At 36.9% G+C, this 14340-nt stretch overlaps 2 protein-coding genes across 2 annotated transcripts; both read left to right on the top strand.

Annotated features, from left to right (window-relative positions):
* The first annotated feature begins 6421 nt into the window (after positions 1-6421).
* On the top strand, positions 6422-9085 carry LOC111014403 (GTP-binding nuclear protein Ran-3). The gene is made up of 8 exons (XM_022289118.2): positions 6422-6575; positions 6685-6754; positions 7447-7503; positions 7608-7725; positions 8033-8122; positions 8238-8417; positions 8524-8601; positions 8689-9085. Exons 1-8 carry the CDS (start codon positions 6573-6575, stop codon positions 8756-8758), a joined length of 666 nt encoding a protein of 221 aa, XP_022144810.1. The 5' UTR covers positions 6422-6572; the 3' UTR covers positions 8759-9085.
* A 727-nt stretch (positions 9086-9812) lies between these two features.
* On the top strand, positions 9813-12363 carry LOC111014404 (GTP-binding nuclear protein Ran-3). Its single transcript, XM_022289119.2, has 8 exons — positions 9813-9957; positions 10070-10139; positions 10818-10874; positions 10965-11082; positions 11374-11463; positions 11557-11736; positions 11828-11905; positions 11993-12363. Exons 1-8 carry the CDS (start codon positions 9955-9957, stop codon positions 12060-12062), a joined length of 666 nt encoding a protein of 221 aa, XP_022144811.1. The 5' UTR covers positions 9813-9954; the 3' UTR covers positions 12063-12363.
* The last annotated feature ends 1977 nt before the right edge of the window (positions 12364-14340 follow it).

Raw genomic sequence — 14340 nt, 5'->3', positions numbered from 1 at the left:
GTCGGACGTCCCGCCCATCCTGGCTTCAGGATCGTCCACCCGATCTGCGAAGCTTGCAGGGAGGACCCCACGAGCTCTGACCTCCAAGGGGGAGGTGGTCTTCTTCTTCTTCCTCCTTCGCTTCAGAGAGACTTCCTCCCTCACCTCCTCGCCCAAGGGCGAGACGTCCACCGCCTCGGTCTGATCCCTGGGGCGCTTCTCCCTCGAAGGACCCCTAGAAGACTCCAGCTCGATCACTGGGGCTGGATCTTCCGAGGCTGGCCCTACCACAGCAGGAGTGACAGGTTTCGAACTCTGGGCGGCCTCAAGAGCATGGGCTCGGCGCTTGGACTTGCGTTTCACGTTACCCGCAAACCATGGCTGCAAAACAAAGGAAAGAAATCAGCACAAAGTTAGAGGAAAATGAGGGGGTAGCAAGCTCGGCACACCTAATTCGGAGTTCGGCCTCAAGGATTCAATGGGACGAACTGCAGGGTTGTAATCTAGCAACCCGGACTAAAGCAGCAGCTTGTCGGTCACCAAGGTTCCGACCTTCGTACCCCTCGGAAAATGCTCATTGTAATATTTCAATGTGTCGAAGGAGGCTTGCGTAAGCTCGGGGACTGGTCGGATTGAAATTGTGCGAAGACAAAATCCGTGTTAGACCTGAATGACAGGAAAGAAGATCACAAAAAGTAAGAACTACTCCGTACCTAGGTTCCCAAACCTAGTGGGAACGTCAAAGAAGGAACGATCTGACTCGTCCTTTGCAAGCCATTCCCCAGAAGCGTAGAACCACTTCCTCACCCATCCCTTGATGGAGGTCGGCCCCTTAACTATACCGTCTGCGCCTTTACTTGCGCACATATAGAACCGACTAGGCTTCTTAGCTATCCTTTTCGCTTCGAATCACGCGAGGAGCTGGTCTACGTCCAACAACTCGGCCTCTTCACTATCCCGAGCTCGTAGCCAAAAAAGAATGGCCAAAGCGAAAATGACACCCCACCCATTGGGGGCCACTTGAGCCGGAGCCAACCCAGTCCGGAAGAGAAATTCTTGGACAAAAGGGTGAAGGGGAAGCCGGAGGCCGTACTCAAACATTTTGAAGTAGAGAGTGACCCATCCCTCTGAAGGATTGTCAGCTCTCTCCCCCTCCTCCGGAATCCTAAGGAGTATGTTCTCAGGGATAGCGAACCCCCTACGAAGGGATCCGAGGTAGTGCTCAGGTATCCTAGAAGGGTATTCTAAACCCTGACCCGAGGTGGAGGCATCACTATCCTCCCTGTCATCGGAGAACCTAAAGTTTTCTATCTCCTCGAGCTCGGACTCTAACCTACGAGCTAAATCCTCATCGGATCCTAAGTTGCTGCTAAAAGAGGATGACATGGCAACTACGTTCGAAAGAGAAAGTGAGGGAAGAGACCGACCTACCAAGGGTTCGAGCTGCCTTCAGATCGAACTCCAAGAATTCAGGGAACGTAGGGTATGACTTCAAGGATTGAGGGTATTTATAGCTCGTCGGAAAAATTTCCCCACCGTACATGTGTAATCAACGAGCGGCTAGGATCCTCCCGGAGATCCGAAACGTCGGAATATTTGAATATTCCGATGATAAATCCACTGCAACGGTTATGTTTTCCCACGAATGGGGAGTCGCCACGTGTCCGAAGCAAATCAAATGAACTTTTCTGCCAGGTCGAGATCGGACCAGACAGAGAGGGGGCCAATGTTTGGGAGAAGAATACTCTGGACACGTGGAGGACCCCTATTGGTGCTCCAAGATGACCCATGAGTCATGCCCAGCTCGAACCGACCGAGATCACCACCACTAGCGTTGACAGATACTAAGTATGAGGGCCGAGGTGAACCTGGCCGAGGTCCGACCTACCGGGAAGCTCGGTGGGGGCCGATGTGAGCTACTGTCAGCGGCGTGATTATCGGGTGTAGCCGTCGGTTCTGAGATTACCGGGTGTAACCGTCGCGAGATTAGCGGGACTACCACCCATAAGTAGAGGACTTCACTCCACGATCAGGTACGATGATTTCTGACCTCGAACTAAACTGGGAATCCGACCTGTACTGACTTGATCGTCGGAGTGCTCACCTTTTTGTGCAGGTCCGCCCAAGTATTCAGATCGGTCCGGAGGCCGAGTTCGAGCTACAATCTGAAATACACTGTTGTGCATATCCTTGCATAAACAATATATATAATATATTTTTATATTTCAAAGGTTGTTCGAGATAATTTTAATTATTTTGTACTAAACTACAATTACGACTAAATGTGATTTTTTGTAATTAAGAGATTAAAAAAAATTCAATGCCGCTTGAACGGTAATACTAATATTATTGTTTTGGAAAAGAATATTCAATAAAATAAAATAAAAGTATTTGAAAATGAAATATAGGGAGCGGGGATGTTAACGTCCGTGAACTTTCCACGGCGGCGTAAGAGTACCCCTGGGGGAATATGCTATTATCCATTTTAAGATTTTTTTTTATTTTTTATTTTTGAAAGTTCATTTTAAGACATTTGGATTTTTTTGGCTTTTTCTAGAAGGTGAATGCAAGTATGATTTTTGACCTAACTTTCTTAGGTTGGAATACCAATCAATAAAATCACTATATTTTTATATTTTTATGAAAAGGAAAGGAAAGAACTTGACAAACTGAAAATAGCTCAAATGGTTAAGGTACATGTGTCTGACTAGAAGATTATATGAGTTTAACTTTTGTCTATTTTATTTTTAGTCTACCTTCTCCCAAAATAGAAATGTGATTTTTTTACCCTACATTCTCTTTTTTATTTTGTCTTTTTTAATTACTATTTGATCAAAATATACATTTAAAAAATATATGGATCAAACTGAAAGTACCCTAGTCAAAGTAATATTTAAATTTTATTTTTATTTATAAGATTGGGATATAAGCAAAAAATATTATAATATTGTATTTTAATAATATTTTAGAATAAGAATTAAATGGAGATGAAGGGAAATGTTAGTTTTAAAATATTTGAATAAGTAGAAAAAATGTTGAGAAGAGTCAAAACGAGTGAATGAAAATGTCATCCAAACCGAATACTATAAATTAATAAAAAAATAATTTATCACTTCCACTTCTAATCCATTTCTCTTTTTAATTAATGGATAGAAATTTTCTTTCCCTCTAATTGGAGGAAGAAGAGAAAGCAAACTACATAACATAAAAAACAAACCAACAATCTTAGAAAGTAACGCTAGGACTTCTTCAATCCACACGTGATTCAAATATCTTGTGAGAGCAACTCGAATCAGTTGATGCATTGACCATTACCCTCATGATAAGTGAAGCTAAAGGAGATGAAGCCTGAAGAAGAGCACTAGTTATGACCTGCAAGCAGTAAACCCACCTTTGAGAACCCGTTTTTGCAAAGGACAAATTTGCAATAACTTGTCTTGCCTTCGTTTTCAGCTCCCTAAAGAATACAAGACAATCTACACAACAGAGAAAAAAGTAGCGAGAGAGAACTATCACTACAAGAATTTTGACTTCTGGTGGCGAAACATTTGACGACGATCAGTAAATTGGTCGCAAAAGGTACCTTTGGCGACGAAAGATAATTTCATCGTCATATCCATTCCTTTCGACAACGAAAGCTAATTTCGTCATCAAAAGACAAGACATTTGGAGACGGAAAAACCTTTGGTGACGAAATTGGAGCCTTTAGCGACGAATCGCGTTGTTGTCAAAACCTGAAATTCTTGTCGTGTCGTTGCCAAAACCTAAAATTCTTGTAGTGCATCCTTAAAAATTACGTCATCATTCTTATCAAAATTTCAAAATTCTCACTTCGAACACCAATTAAATTTTGTTACATGTTTACCTTAAAAAAATGTTACAATGTTTGACGGTCGAAAAGACAATCTACTCTTCATCTAAAGTAATTTACTTTGGTCCATGCAACTTTCAAAACTTTAATTTTATTGCTTTCACATATATTATTTTAAAATGTTATAAAATCAAACAATTATTGAAATTCGAATATATTGTAATTTGAAAAGGATATAATTTCGAAGTTTCGAAGCGGTGTTGAAGTGAAAATTGAAAATAGTATTTGAAAAAGAATTCACCCAAACAAAAGTGGTAGAAAATAATTAAAAAAAGACACAAGAGATTCAATTATTTATTCTGAATTTCTGTTGATGATGAATTTTCGCAGGTTTTGCCGGACCAGAAGACTGTTGATTACCTGAATTAGCTCGTGATTGTATTTTCTGTTCTCTGAGCTTCCTTTTAATGATGTAACTTCATTTTATTATTTATATTTATACTTACTGCCAATACTACTATAATACGGGATGGTTGAGAAATTTGGCGAAAATTTAAAGATTTGAAAAAAAAAAATCATAAATAGATAAAGTTTGATTGTTATGGTCAAACTTAAAAATATTAAAGGATCAAAAGGTCAAAAGTTCAGGTATTATAATAGCAATACTATATTGAGACCAACCGATTAAGAGGTTGTGAGTTCTTGTCAAATTGAGCTTAGGTCAGCGGCAATTAACATCGATCATTCACCCTATATGTTGTACTTATAAAAACTAATTTTCTTTTTTTTTTATTATTATATATTTGCGTGTATATAAGTATACATGGTTTCTAAAATTCCTTATTTAAGAGCCAATGGTATATTGTTGTCCCGTAATAACGAACTTGTTTATGTTAAAATAGATGAATTTAGTGTAAAAGACAACCAAACTTTTTTAAAAAGAGTATCAATATTGTGTAAGGTTCATTTTGGTCCATCTAGTTACTAAATTTTTATTTTAGTCTTTTTGTACTTTTAATTTTTGTTCATTTAGTTATTGTATTTTCAGATTTTTTTTTCCATTTGATCTCTATTTGTAAAACTTGTGCACACAATTTATACACAATAAAAATTATTTAACATAAATTTATGGCTACATCTCAACCAATTATAGCCTGTTTGATAATGATTTTCTTTATTGTTTATCGATTTTAATTTTATTAAGAAATCTAAGTATTTAACAATTATTTATTTATGTTTCTTGTTTCTTATTTTTTAAAACATTATCAAAATTGTATATAAATTTCGAAAACTTCTTATTACAATTCCCAATTGGAAAAAAACTTGCCTCCTGCCTGAACATTCAAGACCACTATCCTCTGATTGTGGCATGGCCTGATAAGAAATTGACATGTGTTGTTTTCATATTTTTTTTATTATTTTATTAAAATTCAAATTTCATGCATATTTATCAATATCTCTTCAATGGCTCTTTTACTTTTTTTTTTTCTTTTTTCAAAATGTATTTGACGTTTCTCTTCCCTCTTCTCACTCCCTAAAATCTCTCACCTCCCACTTTTCTCTCTACGCATCTCCTCCACTCTTCCACAACTAAGTTACATAATGAAAATTAAAGGTACACAATCTTGGTTTGTTTTTTATTTTTCTTTTATGATTTTGTTCTCATCTTTAAAATAAAATAATACATATGTTTTCAGCAGTTTTTTAGTTTTCTTGAACATGCTCAAATTTTTTTAAACCAATAAATGATATTTACAATATTTGTGAATCTACAAGCTTAGTTATATTTATTTTTGTAGAAAACTGGTCAAATAAAAATGAAAGACATGCTTGAGAGATTTAGTAAGGAGAAACATCAAATACGTTTTGAAATAAGAAAAAGTAAAAAAAAAAATGTAAAAGAGATGTTGAAGAGATATTGAGGAGATCATGAAATTTGAAGTTGAATAGAATAATAAAAAAATATGAAAGCAACAAATGTCAATTTTTTATTGGACCATGCCATGATCAGGAGGATGATGGTCCTGAACGTTGCAAGTTTTTTCCTTCCCAATTTGTTTCAACATAAATAAAAATTTTGTTTTATCATTATTGCATTCATAGGTGTTGGAGGTCATGCAATTATATTTTCCTTTACTAAAAAAGATAAAACAAAAACAAAAAACAAGAACCTTACTAAATGAGTTCCAATTGAAATGTCATGCAAATGATCGAAACGGATGCGATAAAAATAAAAGTAAAAATATTAAAATGATAACTTTGTTAGAAAATATAGACATCAAAATAGCCTTTTAAAAATGTTTGGTCCGAAATAAATAAAAATTGAAAGTATTAATTTGATATAAGCTATAACATGGATTGAAATGTATCAAAATAGTAAAAAAGGAAAAAATATCAAAACCAAACAAAAGTAAAAAAAAAAAATCTCAGAAGTATATTTTAACACATTACCTCACTGCAGGTCAGATTTTTGCGACAGTCGCGTCCTTTTCTGTTGTAAAGCGCTCCACGGCCAAAACACAGTAAAAAAAAAAAGTCATTTTACAGCGAGTAGCGAGCCCCATATTTCAAAAACAAAACAATTCTAGAAGGTACCCCACGAGAGGGAAAAGCACGGTCCAGATGATCTTTAATGAGAATCCAACGGCCAATAAAATCGCGTTGCTTCAAAGCCAGTGGGGGTTTACCTTATAAACCCCAAACGGGTTTATGACCTAAATCGCCGATACCCTTCTCTCTCCCGTCGCTCTCGCTTCCCATTTCCAGTCTCCGACGCGATTCAATGGTGAGTTTCTGTTCTTCTTTAAGTTTCATGATCTTTTGCAGTTTAGCGGTTTTGTGATCCATTTTGAATTTCACCTGGTTACGTTTTATTTTGTTGCCAATTTTTGTAGGCTTTGCCGGATCAGAAGACTGTTGATTATCCCAGCTTTAAGCTCGTGATCGTTGGCGATGGTGGCACTGGTATTTCCTTATTTCTTAGTTTCCTTTTAGAACAATTTTCTCTGTGCTGTATGTATCACATCTTGAGAGCTGGATATTTAGTCGATGCATTAGGGATAATGGTCCTTTCTAGGCATTATTTTTTTTGATTACGCGAAATGAACGAAACTTGTTTCTGATTCATAAGGTGATTCAGTGCTGGAGGGTAACAATTGATTGATAAGAAAAGAAAAAAAAAAATAATGGGAGAGAGAGGGAGATGGAAGATCAAGCTTAAGTGAATGGGATTCTGTCTATACAGTTTGAAATCAGTGGCTCATCCCTCTCTAATTTTATAGATATATGTTATTTGAGATCTAAATGGGGTTTACCCATATTAGTCTCTCTTATGTTACCGACAGCATTGTCCCAGAAAGATGATTGCGTCTCTTGATTTGTTGTATGTCTGTTTTTCGATCTCTCTGCTCACGCATGTTCCTGACAATGTGTCCAGTTTTCTTGAGTTCTCAATAGTGGTTAGCTCTAAAAAGTCATGGAATTAGATCGTAATTGTGGATGTCAGACTGTCACTTAACGAATCAAGATGAAATAACCATGGAATCAAAATGAAAGAAGAGATCATACATAAGCATGCAAGATGAATTCTTTCTAATACCTTTTTAGGACTTGATATTGAGTGCATAATAACTGATTTGTGTATATTTGTTGCTCAGGAAAGACTACTTTTGTGAAGAGACATCTCACTGGGGAGTTTGAAAAGAAATATGAACGTAAGAGTTTTGGCAATTTGTTTTTCAATTTGATGGCTTATTCTGTTGATTTTGTGGCTGTATTTTCTATTGCATTCATTATTATGTGTTTCTTTTGAAATCAGCAACCATTGGTGTGGAGGTGCACCCACTGGACTTCTTCACTAACTGTGGAAAAATTAGATTTTACTGCTGGGACACTGCTGGGCAGGAGAAGTTTGGTGGTTTGCGTGATGGTTACTAGTAAGTTAAAGTGGGCAATGAAAGCCTTGATTCTTTTGGGTGTATTTTATATGCTTGTATATTCACAGTTAAACTCAGTCGAACAATTTCTTGAATTTTCAATACTCTTGTACATCTGATCTGTTAGATTCATTTACGACTCGTATTCTCAGATTTACTCTCAGTCTTTTCCTGTTATGATGTGCCAATTGATGCTATTATTTTCCATGACAACAGACTTCTGTTTCCCCTCACGACCTTCTATATTGAATTTTCTCCTGCTATTTTCAAAACTCTTAATTTTATTTTATTTTATCCATTATTGCAGCATCCATGGGCAATGTGCAATCATCATGTTTGATGTTACTGCAAGATTGACATACAAGAACGTTCCTACATGGCACCGTGATCTTTGCAGGTGAATGAAACATTTCTTCGTATACAAACTTGTTTATACAAGAATGAATTGTTGTGCCATTGTGATCACACCATCCGGAAGTTACTTACCATTAGATGACTTCATTAAATTGCAGGGTGTGTGAGAATATCCCAATTGTCCTTTGTGGAAACAAGGTTGATGTGAAAAACAGGCAGGTTAAGGCCAAGCAGGTCACATTCCACAGGAAGAAGAACCTACAATACTATGAAATATCCGCAAAGAGTAACTACAACTTCGAGAAACCATTCCTGTACCTGGCCAGGAAGTTAGCTGGGTAAATTCAGTTCCCTGTTTGCTTGATTTAATCTTCAATTCCCTGGCCATGAACATTTCATTACAAAATTGGTTTTCTTTTCTTATGGATGGGTACATCTATGTAGGGATGCTAACATTCATTTTGTGGAGTCTCCTGCACTTGCTCCTCCAGAAGTACACATTGACTTGGCTGCCCAGCAACAGTGAGACTTTCTCATCATAACTCAATTCAATGAACCATTGTCATCTTTTCGAGTAATCCGCATTCACATACTGCTTGTTTTCTGCAGGCATGAAGCTGAGTTGCTGGCAGCTGCCAGCCAACCTCTGCCAGATGACGACGACGACGCCTTTGAGTAGAGACCGCAGTTGATTATCATCTGTTGATGCTCTTTTCCAGATATCTTTATTTTCTCCATTTTCCCCCAGGGTGAGACTTTATTGCTAGGATTGACAGGAGGCAATAGATGGGGTGGATGTTGCTATGGAATAGAGATTTGAGTTTTGAAAACGTCAAGTTTTCCCGGAACATTTGAAAAAAAAAATGTGGTGTTGATGATGATTGGGTTATGTGAATTGTGAGCGAGTTGTGTGAATTGATTAATGTAATCGTGTGGATTAATGGTCGCCACTGGGCGGCGGCCAAATTTCTCCATTAAATGTGTTGCGGTATTTGAGTTGAGTTAATTCCTTTCTTCAATCTTATTTAGCTTTCTTGGGATTCTTTTGAGTTGAATTGTTTACGTCTCTGTTCTGTTGGCATCGTGTAGGCATGACAAAAATATTAAATTTCTATAAATTAACTGATGCATTAAATTATATTCAACAAAAATATTAAATAAATGGTTAATTAGTATTATTGAAATCAGCGATTTTTTTATTACATTGTTACCAGGTCATATCATGATCTTTCATTTTTAAGCATCTTAGAAAATATTTTATCTAATTATTAGTGCAGAATAAATAACTATGCTGTTATATTTTAAAATATATAATCTAAACTTCTAGTAAAGAAGGAGTACATGACATAATAAAAAAGAAGATTTGAAATCAAATGTGAATTTAGAATTTGCTTTTCCTTTTAAAAAGTGTAGAATTAAATAATCAGATATCTTTTCATTTATAGTCAACAATCAAATAGAATCTTCTGATCATCACATCCATTTTAAATCTTTTCATTTCCATTAAAATAATTTTTAAACTCATTTTAGTTTTGAAACAATGACATTCAAAACTATATTTTATGTGTTTCATAAATGAGCTGAAATATTTAGTTTAAAAGTAAATAATTTCCGAAAAAAGAAAAAGAGGTTATTTCTCAGAATAGAAATTAGAAACAAAGGTTATTTATTTGATAAAAGAAAAGAAAGAGAAGGGTGGAAGGGGAAAAGCGAGGGCGGAGATTGATCCAATTGAAAATCTAACGGCTGAGAGAGAAGCGTGAATTTGAAGCCAGCAGCGGCTTACCTTATAAAAACCCCAAACGGGTCTAACCTAAATCGCCGATACCAATCTCTCTCTCTCTCTGGATTCTCTTTCTCACTCCGCGCATTTCAATGGTAACTCTCTTCTCTTAATTTACTGATTAGCTTTCAAGATTTTGCTCATTTCTCATTGCCTTTCTGAATATGATTTGTTCTTTTTTCTGTCTTCTTGTTTTTAATTTCTTAGGCTTTGCCGGACCAGAAGACTGTTGATTACCCCAGCTTCAAGCTCGTCATTGTTGGCGATGGCGGCACTGGTATTTTCTAATTTCTGAGTTCTTTTTTTTTCTCTCTTGAAACTATGTATGTTGTGGTCAATGTAATGTAATCGTATGGTGAGAGCTGGATTCTTGGTGGATTATTCTGGGGAAAATGGTCATTACTGGGCGATGTTATCTTTGAGTTGGAAGTAGGAAAAAATAGAATGAAACTTAGCACTAAGCTATTGGCGGGTTGTCAGGGGAAAAAATGAAAACCAGGGTGCATTCTTTTGAGAAAAGACCTATCAATGATTTATTGGGGTAATAGATCTTGGCTGGATTTCATTAGTAATCATGCTTAGAGTTAAGGAGAACCAAACCGTATCTTGCGACACTTGAAAAGATGAAAAGAAGGAAAGGAAGGGGGGGGGGGGGGGGCGAGAGAGAGGAGATCGGTTTGATGTTAATTGCTCTACCCTCTTTGGTAGTAAGGAATTAGGATAAATTCTTGTTCTAATGCATTTAACCCACCCGAGCTTTATGTTATTGACGATGGCATTATTACGAAAAGAAAAAAGATTGTCACTCTCTCTCATGTTTGTTTAGTTTATCTGGATGAGTGTCAGTTGTCGCTTCTTGTGAGTTTAAAGGGGTTTCACTGGTCAAGATGAATTCTTTTAGTATCTAAGAAGACTGAAAGTGAGACACCATTGACTCGAATGTGTTTGCTTCCAGGAAAAACAACCTTTGTGAAGAGACATCTCACTGGTGAATTTGAAAAGAAATATGAACGTAAGGCTTCAGTTGTTATTGCATTTTATTTCTTGTCTACTTCACCACTTGGTTGTTTATTTCATCCTTTTGTATTTTTTATGATATTAGCAACCATTGGTGTGGAGGTCCACCCACTGGACTTCTTCACAAACTGTGGAAAGATCAGATTTTACTGCTGGGACACTGCCGGACAGGAGAAGTTTGGTGGTCTTCGTGATGGTTACTAGTAAGTCAAAATAATAAGAGCTTTGATTTGAATAGACATGTGCAATATTTTCCAAACATGAATTAATGAAGTATCATACATGTCGCATGTACTATATTTTAGTGCACACTTGACCCAATCAATCCATGCAGATGTTTTATATTTCTGCCGAGTCCTTTCTTGTTATGACTTGGATGAATGCTTTTTTCACACATCTAACTTCAATTTCCCCTTTTGATATTCTGTAATGAGTTTCCTTCATGTTATTGTCAATTCCCAACCTTTTCTTTTTTCTAATATTAATGATTGCAGCATCCATGGACAATGTGCAATCATCATGTTTGACGTTACTGCCCGATTAACCTACAAAAATGTTCCTACATGGCACCGTGATCTTTGCAGGTGACACGACATTTGTTTATGATCAAATTATTACATTGTCATGGCTCCTCCGAAGATAAGTCATTTTATATGACTTGACTTCTTACTTTGCAGGGTGTGTGAGAATATTCCTATTGTTCTTTGTGGAAACAAGGTTGATGTAAAAAATAGGCAGGTTAAGGCAAAGCAGGTCACATTCCACAGAAAGAAGAATCTTCAATACTATGAGATATCTGCAAAGAGTAACTACAACTTTGAGAAACCGTTTCTGTACCTAGCCAGAAAATTAGCCGGGTAATTTGATATTCTATGTAGATGATTTTATGTTTTCTATCTATGTGATCGATGTAGACAATTGACCTCCCTTCTCTTTTGGTGCTTCCAGAGATGCTAACATTCATTTTGTGGAGTCTCCTGCACTCGCTCCTCCAGAAGTACACATTGACTTGGCTGCTCAGCAACAGTGAGACTTTCTCATCATAAGACATAACTAATGAACCATTGATATTCTTTTGAGTATCCATTTTCATATGTTGCTTGTTTTCCGCAGGCATGAAGCTGAGTTGATTGCAGCTGCCAGTCAACCTCTGCCAGATGACGATGATGATGCTTTTGAGTAGATACAACCTCGATCCTTTGGTGACACTCTTTTACATCTCTTTGTTTTCTCTTTTTCCCTCCTAGTAATATGCTCTGCTTCAAAGATCGACAGAAGCCAATACGGGTGCAGGATGTGACTGTGGATAGACTTAAGTTTGGTAGACATTAAAGCTTCAGTGGAACTAAAAAATGGTGTTAATGGTCGTTTTGTCTGAGTTCTGTATCGATTATCAGGCACATGGCCTCCTCCATTAAAAGTTTATTATGCAGAACTTCTCCATTATATGCTACTCTATTCGAGTTGATTATTTCCTTTTTGAAGATGAACTCTGTTTAGTATTCTGGGAATTCTCTTATGATGACGTAGGCATGGTTCTGCTTCTTAATGATATGTTTCTAAAATAGTAGAAGTTGAATATTTAGATATGATAATTTCTTATAGGGGGTGGTCTTGACTCTTGACTATCCTGGAAATACAAAACCATTGAAGCAAAATCCAAAAGACTGAATAATGTAATCTGATAATAGTTTGTGTCAATTATCTAGAGGTTTGAGCTCTAAAAAAGAATCTTGAATTAATTGAATCTGCATACTGAGCTCATGCGTACATGTGTGGTTCTTTATATATTCAAAAGTTTGATGCCAGCTATGTTTTCATCACAGGCTAAAACATGCCAATTTCCGATGTATTTACTTCACTGTTTTCCTATTAATTACTGTAGTCTTTTGGAAATTCCAATATTTCAAGAGTTTCTATAATATTTGATGTGAAGATGACATTGACGGTAGGCTAGTGGTAGGCTAGGCGGGTGCTGTACTTGGGTTGGGCCTAATCCATGCATGAGCTGATGAGTAGACATTTATAGTGGGCTAAATAGTCCAAATATATCTGCACATTGCACAAATTCAATTCGACCCAAATTAAATGATTTCATTCAGGTCAATTTCTTCTTGCTCTCAAAGATGAATGGATCCTTCTTTCCATCAAATTTAATGCTGAAATTGGAGCCACAAAGTTTTCCTCAAAAGGATTGATTGGTGCCAAGAAATAAACTTTTTCAAGTTATTAAATTACTGCCAAATTTGATATGCTTAAGTGGATGATGGAATGTTAAACTACAGTTGCATATTAAGCTTTATTTGCTTTGACAAATGTAAAAGAACATTAGGCCACTTTCATGAACACAGCTTAAATATGGCCACTGACCCAAAATTGCCTCCAGACAATTGCACCTGTGCAAGCCTGGCTTTCACTTAGCCCCATGGTTGTAAAAACAAGTAGCTGCCTCTCAATTCTTCCTTGTATTTCCCATCGCATTAGGACTTGTCTTTATCCATGTCGGTCTACACTATGGTTCTCTCATCATCATCATTCATCTCCCAACGAGAAATAGAATCCTTTGTTTGGATCCCATTTGTTAATTTGAATTTTTTTAGCTCTGATACTATATCAAAATTTACGGAGTTACATCTCAAAATTAATTGACATTGAGAGGAATAATCAGTCCTTAACATCATTTTCCAAAAAATAGAAGAACCGAGTAAGATAGCATAAAGATTAACAATAGCACATCGATTTGAACCAAAAGTAAGGCACGTGGGAAGTGACACCGGAGCCCCGCCGGCATGTCGAGGAACTGTGGGGCGCCTTCTAAAACGACTGTGTCCCGGCGGCGGGGCCTGCTTCTCAAAATTAGCACCAATTCAGCCTCCAAGAAGCAGCAAAAGATCGAGTGGCCTCTTCAGTGTCGGTTGGTGGTCGACTGGGCCCAATTTGGGTCACACATTAATCCCTTTCCCATTTCTTCCATCTTTTTCCAAACACTCTGTCTCGTCTGCTCTCTGTTTTTCTTTCCTCAGCGTTTATGGGAAATGGGTCCTCTCACTCTGCAGAATTGTTTAATTCAATTGAATTTAATGGTGTATCTTCAAATCTCTGCTCCCAACAGACAGACTGCCACTTTCATGATACAACAAAACTCAGATTCTGGCTCCTCCATTTAAGATGCAAACCAAACCAAAACCAAAAGGGATGTGTGAAATTGTGAATGAGATTCATTTATTAGCTTCAAAACTCAATAAGGGGGCGAGGAATGGCCAATGGGGTTACTGATTAAAAAGACTGCGACTTTACACAATACATTACTGCCCCATCATCATGTGAAGGCTACAAACAAACAAAACCCCAAATGAATTTAGAACCATTTTCGTTTCACGTAAACTGGAAACAGGACATGTTCTGCAAAACCAACCATCTGTCTCTAAGCATATACGAAGAGAAGCATCAAATTGGAACCA

The sequence above is a fragment of the Momordica charantia genome (genome assembly GCF_013281855.1).
Source record: "Momordica charantia cultivar OHB3-1 chromosome 6 unlocalized genomic scaffold, Mcharantia_2.0 BLBB01000006.1, whole genome shotgun sequence".
NCBI lineage: Eukaryota > Viridiplantae > Streptophyta > Magnoliopsida > Cucurbitales > Cucurbitaceae > Momordica > Momordica charantia.
This window is presented reverse-complemented; position numbering and strand designations above follow the sequence as displayed.

What these genes read in the sequence shown, in the direction of transcription:
- LOC111014403 (XM_022289118.2), top strand. An exon ending in CGTTGGCGATGGTGGCACTG is followed by an intron (nt 6,755 to 7,446) that starts GTATTTCCTTAT and finishes TTTGTTGCTCAG; the next exon opens with GAAAGACTACTTTTGTGAAG. An exon ending in GTTTGAAAAGAAATATGAAC is followed by an intron (nt 7,504 to 7,607) that starts GTAAGAGTTTTG and finishes TTTTGAAATCAG; the next exon opens with CAACCATTGGTGTGGAGGTG.
- LOC111014404 (XM_022289119.2), top strand. An exon ending in TGTTGGCGATGGCGGCACTG is followed by an intron (nt 10,140 to 10,817) that starts GTATTTTCTAAT and finishes GTTTGCTTCCAG; the next exon opens with GAAAAACAACCTTTGTGAAG. An exon ending in CTAGCCAGAAAATTAGCCGG is followed by an intron (nt 11,737 to 11,827) that starts GTAATTTGATAT and finishes TGGTGCTTCCAG; the next exon opens with AGATGCTAACATTCATTTTG.